This window comes from Natator depressus, chromosome 11, assembly GCF_965152275.1.
Source record: "Natator depressus isolate rNatDep1 chromosome 11, rNatDep2.hap1, whole genome shotgun sequence".
Taxonomy (NCBI): Eukaryota; Metazoa; Chordata; order Testudines; family Cheloniidae; genus Natator; species Natator depressus.
Genome location: NC_134244.1, coordinates 18,119,442 through 18,144,280, shown reverse-complemented (window position 1 = coordinate 18,144,280; position 24,839 = coordinate 18,119,442). Strand labels below are relative to the sequence as shown.

At 41.8% G+C, this 24,839-nt stretch overlaps 1 protein-coding gene across 1 annotated transcript in view; it reads left to right on the top strand.

Moving 5' to 3' along the window:
- Positions 1-24,839, top strand: part of TMEM163 (transmembrane protein 163) — a 158,635-nt gene that overhangs the window by 113,360 nt on the left and 20,436 nt on the right. The window contains exons 5-6 of the mRNA XM_074967258.1: positions 231-327; positions 22,265-22,376. Coding sequence (XP_074823359.1) covers positions 231-327; positions 22,265-22,376 — 209 coding nt within the window. The remainder of the gene's footprint in view (positions 1-230; positions 328-22,264; positions 22,377-24,839) is intronic.

Here is a 24,839-nt window from a genome sequence, read left to right as displayed (position 1 = left end):
GGAGAGGCCTGTCCACACAGAGTCAGAGCTATTCTTGCCAAATCTTTTCCAACTATTGTCCAGCATTTAAGAAGTGAAAAGGAATTGGGATTCTCTTCTGGTTCCAGCCTTTAATCCAAACCCCCATTCTTTAGCTCCTCCATATCAATGATCATTAATGTTGTCCACTGTGGTGTTAATCAGAAGGTCTGAAAGCTCCAAATAAGCTCTTAACTTTTCTTTCTTTTCAGAGCCTGTGTCATCTTAGGTGTGATATTTCTTCTTTCAGCTGTATGTATAGTGGTCAAAGCCATCCATGACCTTGCGATGAAGTTGCTCCCAGAAGTGGTAAGACCATTCTTTTCTTTACGATGCTCTCCTAGTTCCAGGTCCTGCAATGGGCTGCAGGACGGCAGACCCTGCACCCTCATGAATTCCTATTATATTTAGTGGAGCTCCAGCAGGGGAAGGGGCCTGCCTGTGTAAACACCATTGTAGGGGCATGGTCTTAACGTGATATTTTTTCCATACTGTAAGGTATAATCTCCTGCTGAGGTACAAGTATGACCCACATTAACATTACAGGCCAAATCCTGCTCACTTTGATCATGTAAAGCTCCTGTTGAGGGCTGTAGGAGCTGGTGTAAAGTGAGAAGGTTTGGACCTTAATGATGGTATTCAAGTGAGGTCTCTCTAGCCTAGGTACATTTTTTAATGAGGAGAATGTTTCCACAGTGCAAGACCTGACCAACTTGGGTGTATTGTTTTTAATGTGGAAAAATATTTGGGGGATTGCATTTTTTGTTTTGCAGCTCCTGCCTCCACATCCAGAGACACGTGCAGGTGGCAGGAGAGAAACAGGTGAGGGAAGCATGCTTTAGCTTCCTCTGGGAGAAAGAGCTGGCTCTTCTAACTGTCCTACCATGGGCATCACAAAGGCTTTTCTTCTCCTCCCTGCTTTCAGTGCAGCTACAGAAGCCCGCCCAGCCTATCAGAGCAACCTTCGCCAGCAGCCTTCTCTTTCAGCTCAGTGCTTCCTCCCTTCCAACAGCACTCAGAGTCAGTCCCCCACATCCCTGTCTGGCCAAACTGGCTGCTCAATGGGAGAGCCGGAGGGCACCATTTCTATCAGCAGAAGAGCTTTCCTAGTCTTTGCTGGCCCAAATATCTACAGCTGAACATGCCCACAGCCCAGTGCACATGCTCAAGTCAGGATTGGGTGCACACACAGCTCTCTGAACACACCTGATTTGGGTGCTTCCAACCCCGCACACATGCAATGCGGGTGTGCACATAGACATGTGCAATGTTACTCTAAAAATTTGACCTGGGGAGTTTCTTTGCCAACTTCTCCTCTCCCCCCACATCATCAGATCTGCACCCTGGCCACCTGCTTTAACTAGGAGATGGAGGCAGGCCTGGAAACTACAAAATACAATCTCAAACTATTCTCCACACTTTTAAAAACACAAGTGGTCTACATGGGGTTTTATTCTATGGAAACTTCTTTGTGGTTGGGCAAAAACCACTAAATTAAAAGTCTACATGCAATACTTTATTGGGAGTTACATACTCATCAAGAGTAGAGCAAGCCCTGGTGGGCTTAAGTATTACATTTCCTTTAATTAGAAAGAATATTCACATCTAAATATATGCTCCTGGATGTACGTAACAGCAGCAAGCCATGCAGGGAGGTTTCTGTAAGAGGCAGAATAACCATCTTATGGCAGTATAGTGGTCTATGGCAAATGAATTTGGAAGGGTTAGCATATTTCTCTGCGGGCAAATGTCTACAGTATAAAAACCAATTAGATAAGAGAGCCCAAAGAGTGAACTGGCATGGAAATCACACAGACTAGAAGTAATGCTTTTAGATTAGGGTCATCTCTCTCAAATGGGCCTCAGTTCAAGGGATGTCACCTATATTAGTCTCAAAGTTCCTTACATTCATACAAATTTGGTGTCTCCTCGCTTTTATTTTTGAAACTTCTTTACATCAGAAATAAGGAATCTTGAAAGTGGGGTTGTAAAATGTTTGTGCCCTAAAGGGATGAATCTCCCAACATTTGGGGATGTGATTTTTTGAAATTTGTTTTGCATTGGAGTGAAAACACTAGACACACACCTACCCCAGAATAGCCAATAGCCTGGTTAGGGCACTCACCTAAGATTTGGGAGATCCAGGTTCAAGTCCCTGCTGTGCCTGAGGCCGAGCGCCCAGATCACCAGCTGTTGGGGGTGGGGAATCAGATGGTCTGTCTCTATTTCAGTGAATCAGCATTTTCTGAAGAAAAAATTGTTTCACTGAAGAATTCTAGTCTTTAGCGATATTAGTCTGATGCCTTTCATGAGTGCTGCATTCACATACACACACAGATAAGAGTGACAACAGGGAAATGTAGCTAGGCTGGTCGAGTGTGCGGCCACCTAATAATATGGCAAGCACCCCACACACACACACACTTAGGAGTTTTCAGAATGTGAGAGACCAAAGAATTTTACCTGGAAAGCTGTTGCTGTTAAAATGCAAAAAAACAATGCTGTTGATATTTCTCTCTTACTGTTCAGGGCCATTTATAATATATGGCAGGAATTCTCCTTTGCAAGTCTTTTCATATTTCAGGCTCTCCATGTACAACCAATTCACTGAGAATTTGCATGGCACTAGGAGTCAAGTGAATATATGGGCAATCCAGGAATTAAAATGGAAAGTGTGGAGACTGAGAGAACAACATTACACTAGAGATATTGCTGCCCATAATCTCCAGTGGGGCGATTTGCCTAAAGGCTACAGGACTCTAAATATTTAGTGGCAATTACTCCTCTTTAATAGGGACCCCACTTCAGATCGAGTGGTGCTTAGTTCTTCTGTGCCTGAATCGAATACTGATTCTATCCGTTGGCTCATATTAATAGCTCTGCTTTAGCTGCTCAGGCCCTATCCCAGTGCAGACAGTTCCTCCTCCCAACTGCATGGATCTTTTCAAGGGACAGATATGTTTTCTGTGTAGCTCTGCAGCTCCCAAAACAAAACAATGAAACAGTGTCTTCCATTAATGGAAAACCTGCTTAAATGGAATGAACTAGCCCCACCAGCATGTCCTGATGATGAGGATTGTTCTATATTGGTATCTCTATAGTGATGCCTGAGGAGGAGGTTTTGTTTGCTCTTCCTTGGAGCACCAGCTAACGCATAGTTTATATGACTGATTTATAGTATCAATATTATTATATTTTGTGGCTATATTATCACCTCATATAGCTCATATGCATCTACCTGGCAACTAGATCTGGGTGAATTTTTGGCAAAATTTATTTGCTGGAAAACGCCGTTTTGGGTTCCCTGATACAATTAGAGAATTAGGGTCAAATTTGGCAAACAGTTTTGGCCAAAAATTGACTTATTTAAAAAAGACAAAATGTTTTGTTTAGACTTCTAAAAAATGCAATATTTCAACTTTTTGTTTCAAAATGATGTTTCTCTTTGAAATATGACTAAATTTGTTTTAAAACAAAGGGGGGGAGGGAAGGTTAAAACACACCTGAAAATGAAATGAAACTAAAAAAACCCTTCAAAATAATTGCATTTTGGTTCAAGCTAAATGTTTTGTTTGACCCAAAATGAAATTACCTTTTTAAGTTTCAGCAAGAAAAACTGAAAAATTTCCAATTGGAGTTGACCTGAAATGTAATTCTTTTTGGATTTTTCTGTTCAGCCATCACACCAAAATGTTCTATTATTCACTCAGCTCTAGTGGCAAAGGTATCGAGTGGTACAGCATAATCTGCCCCTGTCCTTCATGCACAGCAGCACAATATCCAATTCTACGTCAAGACGGTGACTGTGAATACAATCTCTGGGGCTGATTCTAATCTTGCACTGGCGTTCCATTGATGTCAGTGCAGTTACGGTGGTGATGTGAGAGCAGAACATGCAGGGCCAGTAACCCCACAAAAACCAGAGGCATTACACCAGTGTAACGAGGTCCAAATTTGATACAGACTATATAATCCAATGCAAATTGCACAGGGGAGCTATATTGCATGGCTTTTTGTGTGTGTGTAATTTATACTCAGATCTGCCTTGCCTGGAGCAGAGGTCATACAGAGCAGAGGGTAACTTTTTAAAACGTTGTGTGAAATTTTAGCAGCATGATTCTGATTTCAAGGGGAATCACGTGGCTAAAACCCCCATATCGCCACTGGAAAATGCAACCCTTCATGTTCAAATGTTGAGCACAAAACTAGCATTGTCAGTCTGTTTTAAGACAGGGAAGGTTCAGAATGTGCAGCCCTACTTTTCTTTTGGGCACAATTTGCACGGCTGTTTGTGTGGAACAAAATGATAGATTGAACCATAGCCGGAAGTACAAAGCTTTATTTTTCATCTTTGCTATACACGGTAAATTACATAGACTTTGTCAGGATTATATATACAAAGTGGAGGGGGCAGATATAATTTCTTTGAGCTCAACTCTAATTTGCATAATTTTTAGAACAAATAATTGAAGATATGAACAAGTCTTGAATGAGAAATGTATCAAATAATTATGTATCAATTTGTTAATTATAAGCTGTCTTGGTTAAATGCCTCAAAGGGTAGTCAGCCCCCTCTGAATTGTTCTGAAATAATCATGCTAACCTTATTGCATTTCCTGCCATGTATAATATGGGACATTTCATTCATCAGTTTTTAATGTGCCAGTAAGATAAAAGGCATTTCCTCAGAATGAATGTGCAAGATCCTTCATCGAAGGATTGACCTGTTCTTGAAATAGATTTCAGAAAGGGAAAAATTAATAGTGCACTTTAAGTAAAAAGAAAAACAAATGGATTTCAAAGTATCAATGACTAAGGAATCATCCCTCAGTTGCTTGACATAGCTGCATGCAGAAATGTTTTGTGCGTGGCATTTTGCTTTGGATTAGCTGGAAATGTAATCTTGATTTTTTTAGCCATGTTACATGATGGATTTCTGCCGTAGAGTTCAGTTATCTCTTTGCTAATTCCAACCAAGATTAAATGAGTCCTCGGAGAATGACAGATTTATAAGCTAATGCAAATATCCTGTTTCAGGATCCCATCTTGTAAGGTGCTGAGTGCCACATCCTCAATTTAGATTGATTTACAGTGGAGGATGATCTGCCCCATTTTTATACTTGTATTTTGAGGCTCCTAAGCAAATTTAGAGATTTCAAAAGCTGATAAACAAACAACAACAAACCCCATGAAGTGGCTTGCAGTGGAATGCTTTCCATGGAGGTCATGGCTTTTTGCAATACTTTTAACATTTCAAAGCCTTGGTATATGCTATATTTCTGGTTTTTTATTCCCTTACCTAATGCGCCTGGGACTGTGCGCTGATTACTTAGGAAATGCCTGAAGGGCAGAATTTGAAGTGGGAAATGAGTGTGGTTTTGTGTGTGTGTGTCTCAGATACTTGGCAATGTATGTTGTTCTGTATATAATACGAAAAAGTCTGCACTGAACAATGACATAGCCCTTTGGGAAAGTTGGGTAGTAAATTAATTATGTATAAGTTGTTACTATTCTGGGGAACAGAAGTTTGTTTAAAAGTGATTCAGAAATGAATTTGTCTCAAGTGCTGAAAACATAAGCACTTGTACTCCAGGGCTATTTGCAAGGACTGTGCTATAGAGTATATGTAGTGAGTAGCATAATGAATGTTTTTTCCAGTTATTGAGGTATAAATAACGGACAGAAACCTGCAGCTGAAGCTCCCATCACAGTCAATGGAAGTTTTGTGTGTGGTGGGCCTAGGCACAATGAATGGAGCACTACTGTAGAATTGTGAGTGACAGATGGCCTCAAAATGGAGATTTGCCCCTTGTGTTACTATTAGGGGAATTAAATTTGCTGAGCAGCAGAAAGTGTGCTTCCGGTCTCTCCCCCTGCTTGTAGGACTCAGTAAGTTGATGAGACCTGTCCAGAGCAGATCCTACTACATATTGTTCATCCACTCTTCAAAACACTTATTAGAGCTGTAAGCGCAAACTAAAAGGCACGAGTTACTTTTGCAGATTTAGAGATTGGTGTGTGTGTGTGTGCACGCGTGCGCGCACACACATGCATACACACACACAGAGGCTTGGCAGAATTTGATTTTTTATAATTTTGACAGATGTTTATTTTTAAGCTGTTTTTGATTATCAGTTTAAATTTTCACAGTTACATGGCGGAGTCAGACGATTATTTAAATGCCAGTAGACACAGATTTAAAAAGTTAAAGTTTTATCACTGATAAAATACAAATTGTCAACATATGTCAAAATACACAAAGCAAATATACTTAAATCAAACTCTGAAGTTCTCAAGCAGCATTTTTATTACATTGCCTGTTAGTAAATTGATTACGTTTTTTCAATCGTGTTGTGAGTACAGTGAAATTGACATTTACCGATAAAAATGTAATCCTTCCAAGCCTATATATATGTACAAGAGTACATATGTTTATGCTGCTTATTAAAAGGTATTGCTTATTTTTAATCTGCTCACTGGTGCATCGTTTTAGTCCTGTGCTGCTGTATTTTGATTTTTGGAGTTACCGCACTATGAAACGCTACATTTTGTTCTGTGCTAATGTGGTCCATGTGACGTCCATCCTAGGACACTGAAATCTGACCATTGCTGGAGATGCTAACATATTATAGTTCTGTAATTTATCATATGGCTTTGTAGTTTATCCAGTGCTAACACCTCCACATATATAATGTGAGGAGTTATGTAATTTATCACATGGATATCACCCTGACATGTTATATATCTATATAAATATAACACTCTCTCAACAGCATTTTAATTAATACGTATGTTTAGACCTAAAGATTTTCACTCCCCATTTAACTTTTATTGGCATTAATTCTTTAGTTTTTAGCTTTTGTGTCCGACTATAGAAGTGTGATCATCCGTGTGTCATTAATGAAAGGAGGATTACATCTCAAAGCTTTAGGAAGGATCCTACACAGTGGCCCATGTTTCTCTCCGAAGAATAGAAGGAAACTCAGTAGCTGTGTTCATTTATGTGTTTGGAAAAATATTGACACTCCATTCTTTTGATGTCATGGTGTCTGGAATCCTATTCAGTTTGCAGCAATTTCTTGATCTTGAACTACTAGAACTGAAAATATGAGATGAGAAACATCAGAACTCAACTCGATCTGAGCTGTGAAACACTGTCTCTGAATGTGTTAGCACTTAACCTTGGAGCTTCTCTGATGGAAATTACGTATCTTTTTGGGGGGAGAGGGTCACCCTGTTTTAATAATTAAATACTATTGGATAATATAATTAAATAAAACGCAATAATAAGGAAAATAGTGGGTTATCACTTGACCTGATACCACACACTCTTGTCTGTTAAGAAGGCTAAAAGGACTAGCGAAGAGCCTGTTTTAATTTCACCTGGGGTTGTGAATCAATTTACATTTACTACTTGTCAGTGTTTGCATTTTGCCAGATAATAGTGTAACACATGTAGTGTCAATGAAGTTTAGTGTACGTCCTTATCAGTATGGCAAAGGACAACTTCTTGCAGGAGTAAGCAATTATCAGTCAATATTTCTGTCATTTGCTATAGCACATTGGAGAAATAATCCAGTTTGTACACAAAAGGCATGTAAGTCATATCAGAATTGTTTTCCTCCCCTGTATTTTAGTACATGAATATTCATTTGTAGGCGTAGTTAACTCCTAACTATGCTTTATACTGCTGAACAAAAAATGAAAGAGGAACAGGAGGTAGTATAATGTAGTAGACCAAAGACCTGCAATTCCTGAGTTCTAATTCTGACTCTTCTACTTATTTGCTGTGTGGCCTTGGGAAATTCACTTAATCTCTCTGGGTTGAATTCAGCTGTTGCAGAAGTTGAAGCAATGTTTTCTGAGCTAATGAGAGTTGTACCTCCTTATGCTAGGGCTGAATTTGATTCTCTCTTTCTAAGTTTCTCCATTTGTAAAATCCAGAGTACAGTTACTCTTCCTCATACGGTTGGTACGAAGGTGACTTAGATAATATTTGTAATGTGCTTGGAAAATGCACTGCACTAGATAAAAGTGTGGATTGTTATTGTCATTTAAAAATGATAAAAGGTTCAAAGTATATTTTGTATCACAGTAACTAACAAATATTGTTACAAAACTAAAATCCTAACACCTGTCCCCAGGGACTAGTTCTCAAAATAATGACTGGTGAACCTCAAAAGGTTACCCAGGTGGTACAATGATAATACTTCCCCAGTTCATTGGGAGTGTTGTGACAACGTTGTTAATGTTTGGGAGGCATGTAGCTACTGTGGTGCTGGTCATAAGAGTGTCTAAATAGAGAGAGAATGAGTGAGTTAAGTTGCCATCCTGATAAACATAAATGCGTTTCTTGTGGCATTTCAGCACTTCCAGAAATATGGAGAAGCGGAGAGAGAGCAAAGACGGTGGAGTCTGTTGGAGGGTGAGATGGGTGGAAGAGGTTCAAGAGGTATTGGAGGAGTGAGGTGAAAGTGTGTGTGTGGTTTAAGTTTGGAGTGGGAAGAAGGTTTTTATAGTAACCAATCTGAGCAGAAGGTGGGTTTGTGTTTTTCAGGACTGGTTTGCCTGTCCTTTATATATTGTTTTTCATCCATAGATCTCAAAGTAGCTTTCTGAAAAGGGGTAATAATGTGTCCTCTCCTGCTCTTGCATCTGACAAATACATTTTATTTGGCTGACCAAGTCCAGACCACTTGTATATAATAACTAGGATCACACATCATTACTAAAATCCTCACATTGGAACAGAGTCACATCAGTTCCCTGTTAATTTTTAAGTCATCAACTACCTGTGCGTTTTTTGGTTGTTTTTTTTGGGGGGGGGTGGAGGAAACGGGGTGCTCTTGGGGGTGTTTTTTGAGACTCCAAAGCAGTCTTGGGAAGAAGTAGGATCCAATTATCCAGTCATCTAGCTGACGTATGACAAATCCTTCTTTGTAGGCAGTCCGTGAGTTGGTTTCCCTCAGAGTGGCCTCTTGATTTGGTGCCCTATCTTCATTCAGGAAAATGATAATCATGGAGGATTTTTGGCCGCCTGTAACATTTAGTACTTCCCTCTCAAGTTAACTTTCTCCTTGAGAAAATCCATAAGATGAACTGTGTCTACAGCCTGATAACAGATTAACCTAAACATGTGCTGAACATTGAGATGTTGACATATTTAAGCTCTTCAAAGGCCAATAGCAAGATGGGTGGTTATTGGCATAGATGCAACCAAAAAAAGGTGGAGGCAAGAAATTCCTTTTCCTATTACTTGTTTGTCACCAGTGCAGAAACTGATTCAAGCTAGGGATGTAAATAACATGTAAAAACAATAACCATGCAACTGATTAAACTTCTATCGGTTACACGGTTAAATGTTTAACTGGGAAATTAGAGGTGCGGTGGGTGCTGCAGCACCCCCATGTTTTAGGTGGGGTCCTGACTGCTGGCCCCGCACCTGGAGGTCCCAGCTTCCAGCCCCATCCCTGGGACTCTGCATGGGGTGGCAGCAGAGCCCCTGGGCAGAGTTTAATCATTAACAGAAACTGATAAGGATCAGGCTTATCATTTAAGCAGTTAAACTTTTCAAACAGGGTTGGAAACAGAGATAGGAGTGATGTAGAGGCTTTAATGGGTGGATTGCTCCATCTCCAGAGTAAATTCCAACAAATTGGGATACTACTTTGACTCAGCATCCTTCAACAACAGATCACAAGTGCTAGGCCAGCAATATTGTAGCTTGATCAATGGGCAGGGATAGCCAGCTGGTTAAAGACCATCATAGAATCACAGAATGATAGAATATCAGGGTTGGAAGGGACCTCAGGAGGTCATCTAGTCCAACCCCCTGCTCAAAGCAGGACCAATCCCCAATCAAATCATCCCAGCCAAGGCTTTGTCAAGCCTGACCTTAAAAACTTCCAAGGAAGGAGATTCTACCACCTCCCTAGGTAATGCATTCCAGTGTTTCACCACCCTCCTAGTGAAAACGTTTTTCCTAATATCCAACCTAAACCTCCCCCACTGCAACTTGAGACCATTACTCCTTGTCCTGTCCTCTTCTACCACTGAGAATAGTCTAGAATCATCCTCTCTGGAACCACCTCTCAGGTAGTTGAAAGCAGCTATCAAATCCCCCCTCATTCTTCTCTTCCGCAGACTAAACAATCCCAGTTCCCTCAGCCTCTCCTCATAAGTCATGTGTTCCAGACCCCTAATCATTTTTGTTGCCCTTCGCTGGACTCTCTCCAATTTATCCACATCCTTCTTGTAGTGTGGGGCCCAAAACTGGACACAGTACTCCAGATGAGGCCTCACCAATGTCGAATAGAGGGGAACGATCACGTCCCTCGATCTGCTCGCTATGCCCCTACTTATACATCCCAAAATGCCATTGGCCTTCTTGGCAACAAGGGCACACTGCTGACTCATATCCAGCTTCTCGTCCACTGTAACTCCTAGGTCCTTTTCCGCAGAACTGCTGCCTAGCCATTCGGTCCCTAGTCTGTAGCTGTGCATTGGGTTCTTCCATCCTAAGTGCAGGACCCTGCACTTATCCTTATTGAACCTCATCAGGTTTCTTTTGGCCCAATCCTCCAATTTGTCTAGGTCCCTCTGTATCCTATCTCTGCCCTCCAGCGTATCTACCACTCCTCCCAGTTTAGTATCATCCGCAAATTTGCTGAGAGTGCAATCCACACCATCCTCGAGATCATTTATGAAGATATTGAACAAAACCGGCCCCAGGACCGACCCCTGGGGCACTCCACTTGACACCGGCTGCCAACTAGACATGGAGCCATTGATCACTACCCGTTGAGCCCGACAATCTAGCCAACTTTCTACCCACCTTATAGTACATTCATCCAGCCCATACTACTTTAACTTGCTGACAAGAATACTGTGGGAGACCATGTCAAAAGCTTTGCTAAAGTCAAGAAACAATACATCCACTGCTTTCCCTTCATCCACAGAGCCAGTTATCTCATCATAGAAGGCAATTAGATTAGTCAGGCATGACCTTCCCTTGGTGAATCCATGCTGACTGTTCCTGATCACTTTCCTCTCGTGTAAGTGCTTCAGGATTGATTCCTTGAGGACCTGCTCCATGATTTTTCCAGGGACTGAGGTGAGGCTGACTGGCCTGTAGTTCCCAGGATCCTCCTCCTTCCCTTTTTTAAAGATTGGCACTACATTAGCCTTTTTCCAGTCATCTGGGACTTCCCCCGTTCGCCACGAGTTTTCAAAGATAATGGCCAATGGCTCTGCAATCACATCCGCCAATTCCTTTAGCACTCTCGGATGCAACTCGTCCGGCCCCATGGACTTGTGCACGTCCAGCTTTTCTAAATAGTCCCTAACCACCTCTTTCTCCACAGAGGGCTGGCCATCTACTCCCCATGTTGCGATGCCCAGCGCAGCAGTCTGGGAGCTGTCCTTGTTAGTGAAGACAGAGGCAAAAAAAGCATTGAGCACATTAGCTTTTTCCACATCCTCTGTCACTAGGTTGCCTCCCTCATTCAGTAAGGGGCCCACACTTTCCTTGGCTTTCTTCTTCTTGCCAACATACCTGAAGAAACCCTTCTTGTTACTCTTGACATTTCTTGCTAGCTGCAGCTCCAGGTGCGATTTGGCCCTCCTGATTTCATTCCTACATGCCCGAACAATATTTTTATACTCTTCCCTGGTCATATGTCCAATATTCCACTTCTTGTAAGCTTCTTTTTTATGTTTAAGATCCGCTAGGATTTCACCATTAAGCCAAGCTGGTCACCTGCCATATTTACTATTCTTTCGACTCATCGGGATGGTTTGTCCCTGTAACCTCAACAGGGATTCCTTGAAATACAGCCAGCTCTCCTGGACTCCTTTTCCCTTCATGTTAGTCCCCCAGGGGATCCTACCCATCCGCTCCCTGAGGGAGTCGAAGTCTGCTTTCCTGAAGTCCAGGGTCCGTATCCTGCTGCTTACCTTACTGTCTGCTTACCTTCAGACAAGTTGAAGAAGGATTCTGATTTCCAGGAAGGAAAAGGCCTATTGAGATAGATTTATACAGTTCTACGTACATTGAGAGAGTACCACAGATTTTTTTTCTCTCCCCCAGGTTTGGGATAGAAGCTAGGGAAGGAATTTCTTGATTGACAGAGAAGTCTGGCCTATTAGGTTGAATTTCCCCTTTTTGTGAAACAAGTAACTTTCTGAAAGTAGTTTATGTAGATTTTAAGCTCTTAGGGACAAGGACCATGACTTCTTGCATGTCTGTAAAGCACTGAGAACATTATTGATAAATAATCATGACTGGTTTAGATTTCTCCTAGATGTTGATTACTGGATGGCTCAAGTGATTGATAATAGCATATGGAGACTTACACTTCAGATCTAATCTGACCATGCTGATAGCAAACAAAAGTTAGCATCTGTTTAGTTGCTTGTGTGAAATGAATTGGTGGTCTCAATCCACTTTCAGCTGGACAACTAGTTGACCCTTTATATAAAGACAAACATTAATTCAAATGGCATTTTATATCCATTTGAAGTCAAAAGGTATAGACCATGGGTGAGTTACCCTGGCAAAGTGGGGAAACTTGGAGTGCCATGTCTCATGAACTGAAGATTTTGTTCTCTAGGTATTTTAAGCAGGCCCTTTTCATGAGTCCTAAATTCACTCTAAAAATGTTTTTCTTGGACTTTGTAGCTCCTAAATTTATGGCTTGGGCCACAGAATCTCTTGAAAGCAGCATTCAGAACATTATGTTTGTATTATTTCTTATGAATATTCTGATTCTATGGAATTGCCCCATCTCAGCACGTCAACAGTACATATGCAAGTCTAGACAACCTCAAGATAATATTTGTACTAATAATAGATTATTCTATCTCTGTGTGAAGAGAATGCACATCTCCTCCTTGAATCAGACACTGGACTGTCAGATTGTTTTCTGACAACGAAAGTGATTAAAATTCCTTCTCCTTTTGAAGTTAGCTTGTGAGACAGACCCTCTGGATTCTCAGCAGCTCCCTCCAGACTGATTAGTGAGAGCTTGTGGAAACCATTTATTATTTGGGAGAAAATTTGATTGGGATTTGGGGCTTTTTTTATGTTTGCATTGAAAACTGATGACTATTTATACATAAAAACCCACAGGTCTTCGAAATGGAAGCAGTAGTGTTTTTATTTCTTGGTACTCTATATGGAGTAGTTATTAGTTGTGCAGTGGTGTCAGATCTACAGATAATAGGGGATTAGGGCTAGCAAAGAAAACTGGAGGGAGATGGGGACAAAGGGAAAGGATGGGGCGGGGAACAGTTTGGTGACCCTTGTCACAGTTTCAGTGCAACTGCACATGTATTCCCCCACCATAGTCCACAAAGGGCATGTACTTTAGGCTTCTGGGTCCCAGCCATCACTTTTCCTGGGCAGCAACTGGTCTCTCACTCCGTCTTGACTGGGGATTTTAAGGCTGCACCGCTCCCTGATCTATACTGTGATATCACCAGACAGCCTAAAAAGGCCAGTGCCTGCGATTTGCTTTCTCGCCAAGGGCTATGACTGGTGTATTGACCATAGTTATAAATTACCACATAACTCCTTCTAAACAAGCATATTTATTCTTAAGGGGAAAGCATTAAAACAATAAAAGAAGCTTCATGCATGCTAAAAAGCTACCAGAGATCACTCCAACTCTGACCAAGCATCTGGAAGTTTACAGGTTTCCCCGGGGTTACAAGTTCATATCCATCTCAGACCAGAAAGAAGGGTGGGTAGATCAGCTGTTTCTTTATACAGGTCAGTCCTTTGATTTTGGCTTTCTGTAACAGATAATCACCCTTGCCTTAGGCTTCAAGAGGCTGGGTTTTTGCATAACAAGAGGTGGGGAAATTGCATTAATAATCTCTGCCTAGGAGTTCCCCAGGAAATTCACTTAACGCTTATTGTCCCAGAAGTCCATACTTGTTTGGCACATTTTCAATACAGTCTTTTGAACTCCCAGGTTTCACATCTATCACATCTCCCAGCTGGAGAGCTTATGTACCATTCAGGCCGAAAATAATATAAACACATAAGGAAATTGCTCTATCTGTAACAGTCCTGCTGTCTTGTATTGGCAAGCCCCCGAAGGAGCCATGTCCAACCCCCCTCAGGTGAGGGAAGGTCAACCAGGTGGAGTAGGGGTGTGTGTGTAAAACAGTGGCGATGGGAAAACTGAATTTTGAATGAATAAATTCCATAAATTCGGCTCAGTTCAGGTTGTTTGCCCCACTGGTGCTGCCAGCAGCATTCCCAGTGCCCGTTCCGGGATGGGTCTCACCCCCGTTCCTCTCCTCATGAGGGAAAAAGAAAATAGAAGAATAAGATCAAGAGCAGCATCTGTATTCCCCTAGCTGGCAGGGCTGATGTGCTCCTAGTGCCTGGTCTACTGCCACCAGGATGCCTCTCGATCTTATCTTTTCTTTATTCCCTCCTCATGAGGAGGAGAAAGGAGGTGAGACCCATACCTCATGGGGAAGGAGAAAGAAGCAATAGCCCCATTGGGGGGGGTGTGTGTGTATATAGACACATGTGCGGGGAGGGACAGTGAAGACAATTCTGGTCTTGGCACTCCAACTGCAGGAGGAACTGGCAAAAGGTGATCCAAGCCTTAGTGTATCTGACCCATCCCAGGGGGCTGGGGAAGATTGTCCTACTCCTGACACCCCTTCTATATGATGACACACCCAACTGCTGGAGGGGCTAGAGGGAAGAAGCTGTTCTTCCACCATTCAGACAGTAATGTTATTTGGGGAGGTGAGAGGGAGACGGTCTGTACATCATCCAAACAAGAGGAACACCTTCCCCCCAATATAAATATTAGCCAAATACAAATAATGGTCTGTTTGCCCAACACTAATAAGCAGAGAGTGAAATGAGGATCTTGGAAGTCCCTCACCACACCCCAAAGACAGGAATGAGTGGGAGGGACTGAAAGTAAAGTGGGGAGAGAAACCTGTGCCCTGCAAGACAGCCACTGTTTTACTCCAATTGTGCAGACGTGGGCGACTAGCAACCAGTAGAAATTCTGTAGCCTGGTGTCACGGAGTCACCGAGCAGCCAGTCAGGACTCTGGGGAAGCCTCCTCTCTGTGAGCATACTGTCTCCAGGGCAAGAAGCTTACACAGATTCGATCTTCCTGAGTCTGACCTTGGAGCATTCAGCATCCCCTTCCACACCATGCACTTCCCACAGCGAGTCCGCACAGGCGGGGCTGCTGGGGAAGCCAGAGGGCCCTGCACCCCAATTCCGCAGTCAGACGTGACTTTGAGACAGCCAGTAAAACAGAAAGTTTATTAGACGACAGGAACACGGTCTAAAACAGAGCTTGTAGGTACCGGAAACAGGACTCCTCAGTCAGGTCCATCTTGGGGGGCAGGGAGCCCAGAGCCCCATCTGGGCCTCCCTCCATTTCCCCAGCCAACTCCAAATTGAAACTCTCCTGCCCCTCCTCTGGCCTTTGTCTCTTTCCCGGGCCAGGAGGCCACCTGATCTCTTTGTTCTCCAAAACCTTCAGTTGGCACCTTTACAGAGGTGGGGCCCAGGCCATCAGTTGCCAGGAGACAGGGTGTCGACCATTCTCTGTGCAGACAGCATCACACTGGCCCTCTAGGGCTCTTCCACAATCACATCCCCTTATTCCACCACCTAGATAATTAAGAAATGCCTAGGGGAAATTGAGACACCCACACAGTATTCAGAGAAAACATTAAGAACATTCCCACTTCATCACACCTGGAATTAGAAAGAAGCAGAAAAGATAGATATTACAAATAAATAATAGCTTAAATTTAGTAACAGGGCTGGGGGGGTTGTATTGGAGTTTCTTCCAACTACTAATCCAAAGGCTACTCAGAAGTGAAAGATCGGAGGTGACATATTGGTCTGACCCATTGAAAACATTTGGAAGGAATCCCTCTAGTGACAAACAACAATGAAATGAAATCTTGAGGCTATATCCATTCCCTCCTTCAGACTCTTCCCTTCTCACATGAGTAAAGATACTGCTAATCCCCCAACAGGCAAACTTGCTTAAATTGCAGGGACTAAGCTAATTAACAGATGGTCACTGTTAAGGTTGTTTGAGTTTAACTAAATGCAGCGTGGACACACAACTGTCATTATCCTGTTCTCACCTATGCCGGTGGTCAAAGTGCACTTGGTTAAAGTATAGGGGGCTGCTGGATGGCTTTATCAAGGGGCAAGACTTGAGTGCTCCCCTTTCCTAGAAATGATTTCTCTCTGACAACTTAAAGAGCACAATGTTTTAAAAGAAGTTAAATATTAATTCTAAAATGCCAAAATTACAGTCCATCTACACTGCAGCTGGGATCATGCGGCCCACGCATGGGTGGACAGATAGATGTATGCTCAAGTAGCACACTAAAAATAGTAGTGTCCGCGGAGGGGGGCGTAGCATGATAGTTTGGGTTGGCCTCCTAGGGAATGTACTCTGGTGGCTAGCCTGAGCTGCTGTCCATATTACCCCTGGCCACACAGCCACATTTTTAGTGCACTCGCTTGAATAGAGGTAGCAAGTGTCTGTGTTGGGAAGCATGGTCCCAGCTACAGTGTGGCTGTACCCTAAGAAATGCACTCAGATATCCTCCCTTATGAACCAGCCTTGAATCAGTGTTCTAACCATGTCCTATAAGGCAGCTACTGGGTCACTCCAATTATACATCAGCACAAGGTTGTTTTGTACAGGAGGATTCTCATTGTTATAATGTGCTCAGTGCGGCTTGCACCTGTGTGGTTTGGAGAATGGCCGTCCAGCACTGAACCAGACTAAGTGTGCACTGATATTTTAAATATGAAATGATATGTGCTCACTCACTTTCTCTCTAAATAAATATAAGAGATGTGGGTACAGACACACAAAATGGAGAGCAACATAGGAGCAAGGGGAGAGGAAAAGGAAAGAGCTTCTATTTACCAGGATGACAAGATGCCATTGTATGGAGAATGTTCAGCATCTAAAATTTAATCTGTTACTATTCACTGCTATTGCTTTAATTAACATAACACAGAGAAAATGAACAGTGAGACTGCATAGATACGCTCCCCCCTTTGTGATTTTCAGATGCTAAGGCAAGAGGTACAAAGAAGGTGGGGATGAGAGAAGGTCCCAAGGGACATGGTGCCAGATGGTCAGACTTATTTTATTAATTTAGATCTCCATTATTGTCTCTCTTCTAGTCATTTCTGAGAAGGACAAGTTAGTTTAGCAAGAGAATTATTTCACAGCCACAGAGTGACACATTTAACTCTTAGGTCCCTGTGATACTACATATTAGAGTATGCATCAGTTTCATATCCTTACCCTCAAAGCAACTGACCTGCAAGAATCCCTCCTTGTGCCAATAACTCCAAACATTTTAACCCCTCCCTCCCCCCCCAAATCACTCCACTGGACTTCTCCCAACTGCCAAACCCTACCATAATCTCCCTGACCCATAAAGCAGCTCCATAACCCTCCTGCCATCCTCTGTCAGCTATCTTAACCCACCTTATCTTAGCTTCTGAATGTTACTGCAACCTATCTCCCAGCAAGCAACTTGAGCTGACTCCCCTCATGCTACCTTCTCACCTACTGACCCAAAACTGGCACTCTCATCTCCCATCCTAGCTGCCAAACTCTTCCTCAGTCTTATCTACAAGATAGGTGCCATGAGCAGACTCCTCTTCCACCTGCCAAACCCTCCTGCTAGCTCTGAGCCAAGAGATGCCTCATTCTTCCTATTTCTAGGTATTGTGCACCTGGAAAATCAGGGAGCATTTTAGGGATTAAGGAAATTGGATTAAGAATTGGAAACCCTTTTACTTTTTAAAATTGCCCCCTCTCTCTGTAGTCTACCTATCTAATCTATAAAGTACTCAGTTGCCACAGTACCTAATGCCAGTCTGTGGATATTGTTTAAAACTTTCATCTACTATCATATTTCATTTAGGTACTGATATGCAAACTGTGCTCTTTTGAAAATCTGGTCCCTAGTATCTTATGGGTTTAAACTAAGCTCTTTGGAACAGGAACTCTGTTTTTTATTTTTCACTTTGTACATCTGCCATAAAAATAAGAGCTGGAAGAACATATCTGGTCACTCAATCCACATCCCAATTCTTCTCAGTCATCAGAACCCCTATTGCACTATGTGAATAATTATAACCGTACTTAAGTTAAGTTGTGTTCTATAGTTCAATAACAAAAATAAAGTATGTAGAAATATTTTTTCTGAAACCCCTAGAAATAATACATTCATGTATTCAGTTTACGAGTTTGTAGAAGTTATATCTGTCCATTGAGAAACGTGCATTACACTTATATGTTATCCATGGATTCCAATAAACTGGCTAGACAAATTCCAATCACATTAGTAACTCACAACAGGGCAGTCATAACAAATGGCAAAATACATTTTAGGCACCAGGGATATGACAAAACATAGAAAAAGTAAATTGAATTCAGGACACAAACCTATGCTACACATCCTTATGTTGCAAAACACATATAGCATCAAATCATAGCCTCTCTCAAAACAGGTCTGACACAGAAGGAACAAAACAAACACTATAATAGAAGGAATCAGACACACATTTTTCAAGATTCTGAATGAATAGTTAGACTTGAATATCTCCTGGTCCAAGAATTCTCAGATTCTTGCCACCTGAGATCCTTAAAAGGAGCCGCGCTTGTTTATTGTGAACCTAATCCCACCATTCTTTGCACTCACATCCCACAATCCTTTGGAGTCATATTACCAAACCACGGTAACATTCCAGTTTATTGGAATCCATGGATAACATATAAATGTAATGCAGGTTTCTCAATAGACAGATATAACTTCTACAAACTCCTAAACTGAATAAATCTGACTACCAGATTGAAGGAATTCTGGTTGAAGTGAGAAAAATGTCTTCTTATCATATTCCCTACTAATTGGCAGAATAAGGCAGAAACAGTAATAAATATAGCACCCTATGCCATAGCACGTCATTGACTATACAGTGGCAAATTATTACACATTATACATTTGAATTTGTAAATAAAGTACTAAGTGGTTGATCTGCACTGTTGAAGTTCACTGTTCTCCCAAATGCTGGAAAAAGCAGCAAGGACGTGCAAACAATGTATCACTTACTAAAACCTCAGAAAGCTACAGAAGCAAAGTGACTCACTGATTTCCACAATAAAGCTTTAATGGGAAGTATATCGTCTTTGAAAGGATCACAGCTGGTGATCATGAAATCCACAATGTAACTGAAATATTTTCCTGACAGTTCAAGTAAATCTATCACTTGTGGAACATGCATCTATGGGGGAAAAGGTTGTAACTGTCCTTAAAATTATATCGTCCATTGTTGTCAGCCGTGTCCCAGGATATAAGAGAGACAAGATGGGTGAGGTAATCTTTTATTGGATCAACTTCTGCGGTGAGAGAAAGAGACGCTTTAGAGCTACACAGAGGAAGAGCTCTTAAAATTATGAGAAGATTTTAAAAATGACTATGTGGGACTATTGGACTTTGGATACCTCAGCCCCAGCCCTGAAAAATAAAGACCTTCCATTCCTTAACCCGTTACAGTTCTATCTTGCATCCCAAAGCCATGCCCACCTGATTTAGCTTTCTAAAACTCCTTGATGCCCTAGGCTTGAGCAAACAACTAAACTTAAATCCCACCTCAAAAAATTCCAGTTACGCAAGCTTGTGTTATCTCAGCCCTAGGTCTTACCTTGGTGAGCGTGATATAGGAGAGACAGGCATTTGCTCCACTGAGTGCTTAGTGAATTGTTTCTTTGCATTTGTAGATGAAGTTTCACAAAGCTAGCGCACATTTCACGCTCTGAAGAAAGTAGATTCCTTAATGGAGAAATAAGATCTGGTTTATTCTCTTCTTGAGCATCAGGACATTTGATGAAATTCATCAAAGAATGAATGATAATTAATGCACATATATAGAGGTGAAAATATCAATCTATATTTAGGATCAGCAGCTGAAGGGTTTTTTTTTTCCTCCCGGAATATATAAGGAAAATTTCCTTCATCTCTAAAGAAATCCAAGGCATACCATAAGCACACTGGTAGCCCCCTTTTAATTTGATTACATTTCTGATTAAATTTAACATTTAGAACTAATTAGGCTGTGCCCACATGGGGATCAGAACTATTTAAACATGCGTCCCTGACTGCCATGGATAGGGATGGTACCTGGAGAGCGATGCCAGTCAAACCTTGCTGTAGACTCTAGCATATGTAGTTCTGACAGAAAAGACCCCTGTATCATACTGACCAGGGAGAAGTGCTGAAACCCTGGCAGGCCTTGTCCTCATTACACTTTTCCCACCACTGGCAACAGTGAGAGTTCTCGTGCAGACACCTGCTGGCATTTTTACATCCTGTGTAATCTTACTTTGAGAAAAGACAGATGTCAGCCTAGTGGGTACAATACCAGTGGCCAATCTACACTCTCACTCCCACTGGTGGAGCTGTGCTACTTGAGAGCTGATCATATGCTGCTGGTCATATAGTCAGACCACCCTCACATAGTCTCCCCACACCCATTTTATGATATAAGCGCTACAAGGATTTCCACTGACAACAATCATTGGGAGGCAATGGTGACTTGTGACTTTTTTGACTGGTGCGGCACAAATCACAAAACAGTTATTTCCACTCCAGTCCCTGTCCAGTGTATACTTTGACAGATGTTAAACGCATACCTTATTTACAGTAACAAAGCAGCAAGTGGTCCTGGGAGTTGGAGCCACCACTGCCACCCAGGCCAGCTTGGGGGTGGAGCAGGAGACATGTCTGGGAGTTTTTCACCTTCCTCTGCGGCATGGGGCACAGGTCACTTGCTGGTTTAAACTAGAGTAAATGGTGAATTCTCAGTTTTAAATCATGATTTGAGGACATCAGTAACTCAGCCAGAGGTTAGGGGTCTATTACTGAATGGGGTGGGTGAAGTTATGTGGCTTGCAACATGCAGAAGGTCACACTTGATGATCACAATGGTCCCTTCTAGCCCTAACGTCTATGAGTCTATTCCAGTGAATATCGTAGCTGGAGTCGACGTACCTTAGGTTGAGTTACCACGGGGTCTACACTGCGGGAGGTTGACGGGAGAAAAATCTCCCATCGACTTACCTTACTCTTCTTGTCAGGGGTAGAGTATGGGGTAGACTGGAGAGCGATCTGCAGTCAATTTGGTGGGTCTTTACTAGACCCGTTAAATCGACCGCCGGTGGATCGATCTCAGAGCCCTAAATAGAATAGAAATTTATATGATTCCCAACTACACTTAGTGAGTTATTTAAAGATGTTATGCTCTGTTCCCAATGCCCATTGTACCTTCCAAAGTCCCTTTTCCCTTTCCTTATGTCTTCCATCAAGGTAGTTACCTCTGCTGATAACATGGGTGAGATGCGTCAAGTTGATGCCAAATCCTGTTGCTGTCAATAAGGGTTTGTGCCAGAATATTTTTATCATAATACCAGGGGCCCATTGACATTGAACTACTAGAAGCTGCAGAGATGAGATGACTCACATGATTCAAGACAGTTCTATTAACACTGTGTTGCAGTTATCAATGGGCTACAGGAGTCATACGTCACTGGAAGGATTTCAGTTGTTTGTGGTGTGGAATAGAAGTTTCTCATGTATTTGTATTGAGGTCGTAATAGCTTAAACTAAGTGCCAAAGCAAAGTCAATGGCAGATTGTGAGACTAGGACTTCAGCTGCAGAAAACAATAATGGATAGCAAAACTGCTATCGACCTCATTGGCACCAGGGTTTGGTCTTAGTACACCCTGCCCCCCTCCTTTTTAACTAATAGGAAATTGTACACGCAGAAATGATGTTAAAATAATAATATTCAGATCAAAATCAACCAAAGTAAGGAAGCCAGTATGACTTTGTAACTCAGTTAACAGATTGCTTCTTTGTCTAACCATTGCATGAGTAGTAGCCTCCAGTCAAACCCAGATCAAAATATCCCCTAACTCTGAGTAGTTTGGCTCAAGAGCCAAAAGTTTGTGCTTGGGCCCGTCACTAACCATGTGTGATGAAGCGACTAGGCACACCAGAGCGAGCAAAGGGTGGAATGGAAATCATAACTCAGAAAGTCTTTTTTGTTGTTGGATAAGTCAGCTATTTCAAAATAGAATTTGGCATTTAATATACAGGACAACTAGGTGTGGAAGACATACTAATATCTACCCTCTTCTCTTGCAGGATGACTTTCTGTTTAGTGTCTCCATTCTAAGTGGAATCCTTTGCTCTATCTTGGCAGTGATCAAATTTATGTTGGGAAAGGTCCTTACAAGCAGAGCACTGGTAACTGATGGTGAGTAGGAAAATATCTCATTCCTCATACAAAATCATTCAAATAATATCATGTGGATTGAGAACTGGCTGAAGATTCAGGAGCAAAGGGTAACTGTGCATGGCAAAATATTGAGATGAAAGCACATGGCTAATGGGGTACCTGAAGTCTAACACCATTCACTGGTATTATTTAGTATCTTACACAATATGGAACAGATGACTTCAAGAAGGCTAAAGTGTTTAATGCCTGTTTTGCTTCAGTCTCGCTAAAAAGGTTAATGGGGACCAGGTACTTAACACAATTAATTTTAACAATTGTAGTGAAGGAACACAAGCCAAAATAGGGAAAGAACAGGTTAAAGAATATTTAGATATGTTAGACATATTCAAGTCAACAAGGCCTGATGAAAATCATCCTAGGGTACTCAAGGAACTAGTTGAAGCAGTTTTGGAATCACTAGGAATTATCTTCAAGAACTCCTGGAAGACAGGTGAGATCCCAGAGGACCGGAGAAGGGCAAAACATAGAACCTATCATTAAAAGAGGGGAACAAAGAGGACCAAGGAATTATAGACCAGTCTGTTTAACTTCAATACTTGAAAAGATAGTGGAATAAATGATTAAACAATCAATTTGTGTGGAGCTAGAGGATAATAGCCAGCATGGATTTGTTAAGAACAAATCATGCCAAATCATCCTAAATGCCTTCTTTGAGAGGGTTACTGGCCTGGTGGATAGGAGGGAAGCTGTAGTTGACACAGTCCCTCATAGGGGGACACAGACATTCTCATAGGCAAATGAGGGAAATGTGGTCTGGATGAAATTACTATAAGGTGGGTGAAAAACTGGTTGAAACGCCATACTCAGGTAGTAGTTCTCTGTGAAATGTCAATGGTTCACTGTCAAAGCGAGATATATCTCATGGGGTCTAGCAGGGGTCTGTCCTGGGTCCAGTGCCATTCAATATTTTCATGAATGACTTGGATAATGAACTGGAGCATATGCATGTAAAATTTGTAGTTGACACCAAGATGGGAAGTGTTACAAGCACTTTGGCTAATAGAATTAGAATTCAGAATTCTTTGACAAATTAGGGAATTGGTCTGAAAACAAGATGAAATTCAATAAAGACAAGTGCAAAGTACTACACTTAGAACAGAATAATCAAATGCACAAATACAAAAAAGGAAATGATTGGGTAGGCTGAAAAGATCTGGGAGTTAATAGTGGATCACAAATTGAATATGAAGCAACATGTCATGCAGTTGTAATATAATTCTGGGGTGAATTAACAGGAGCATCATATGTGAGTAAGAGTGGGTAATTGTTCCATTGACTTGGCACTGGTGAGGAGTATTGGAATACTGTGTTGAGTTCTGGGTGCTACACTTTAGAAAAGATGTGGACAACTTGGAGAGAGTCCAGAGGAGAGCAACAAAAATGATAAAAGATTTAGAAAACCTGACCACAACAGAACCGCTAACCCAGGAACCTGTCCTTGCAACAAAGCCCGTTGCCAACTGTGCCCACATATCTATTCAGGGGACACCATCACAGGGCCTAATAACATAAGCCACGCTATCAGAGGCTCGTTCACCTGCACATCCACCAATGTGATATATGCCATCATGTGCCAGCAATGCCCCTCTGCCATGCACATTGGTCAAACTGGACAGTCTCTACGTAAAAGAATAAATGGACACAAATCAGAGGTCAAGAATTATAACATTCATAAACCAGTCGGAGAACACTTCAATCTCTCTGGTCACGCGATTACAGACATGAAAGTTGCAATATTACAACAAAAAAACTTCAAAACCAGACTCCAGCGAGAGACTGTTGAATTGGAATTCATTTGCAAATTGGATACAATTAACCTAGGCTTGAATAGAGACTGGGAGTGGCTAAGTCATTATGCAAGGTAACCTATTTCGTCTTGTTTTCTCCTACCCCTCCCCCCCTCCTCAGACGTTCTTGTTAAACCCTGGATTTGTGCTGGAAATGGCCCACCTTGATTATCATACACATTGTAAGGAGAGTGATCACTTTAGCTAAGCTATTACCAGCAGGAGAGTGGGGTAGGGGGAGAGAAAACCTTTTGTAGTGGTAAACACCCATTTTTTCATGCTTTGTGTGTATAAAAAGATCGTCTATACTTTCCACAGTATGCATCCAATGAAGTGAGCTGTAGCTCACGAAAGCTTATGCTCAAATAAATTGGTTAGTCTCTAAGGTGCCACAAGTACTCCTTTTCTTTTGACCTCTGAGGAAAGGTTAAAAAAACTGAGCATGTTAAGTTTTGAAAAAAGACAGAGGACCTGATAACAGCCTTCCAACATGCTAAGGGATGTCGTAAAGAGGGTGGTGATCAATTGTTCTCCATGTCCACTGAAGGTAGGACAAGAAGTAGGGGGCTTACTCTTCAGCAAGGGAGATGTAGTTTAGATATTAGGAAAAACTGACCTTGAATGTCACTGACAG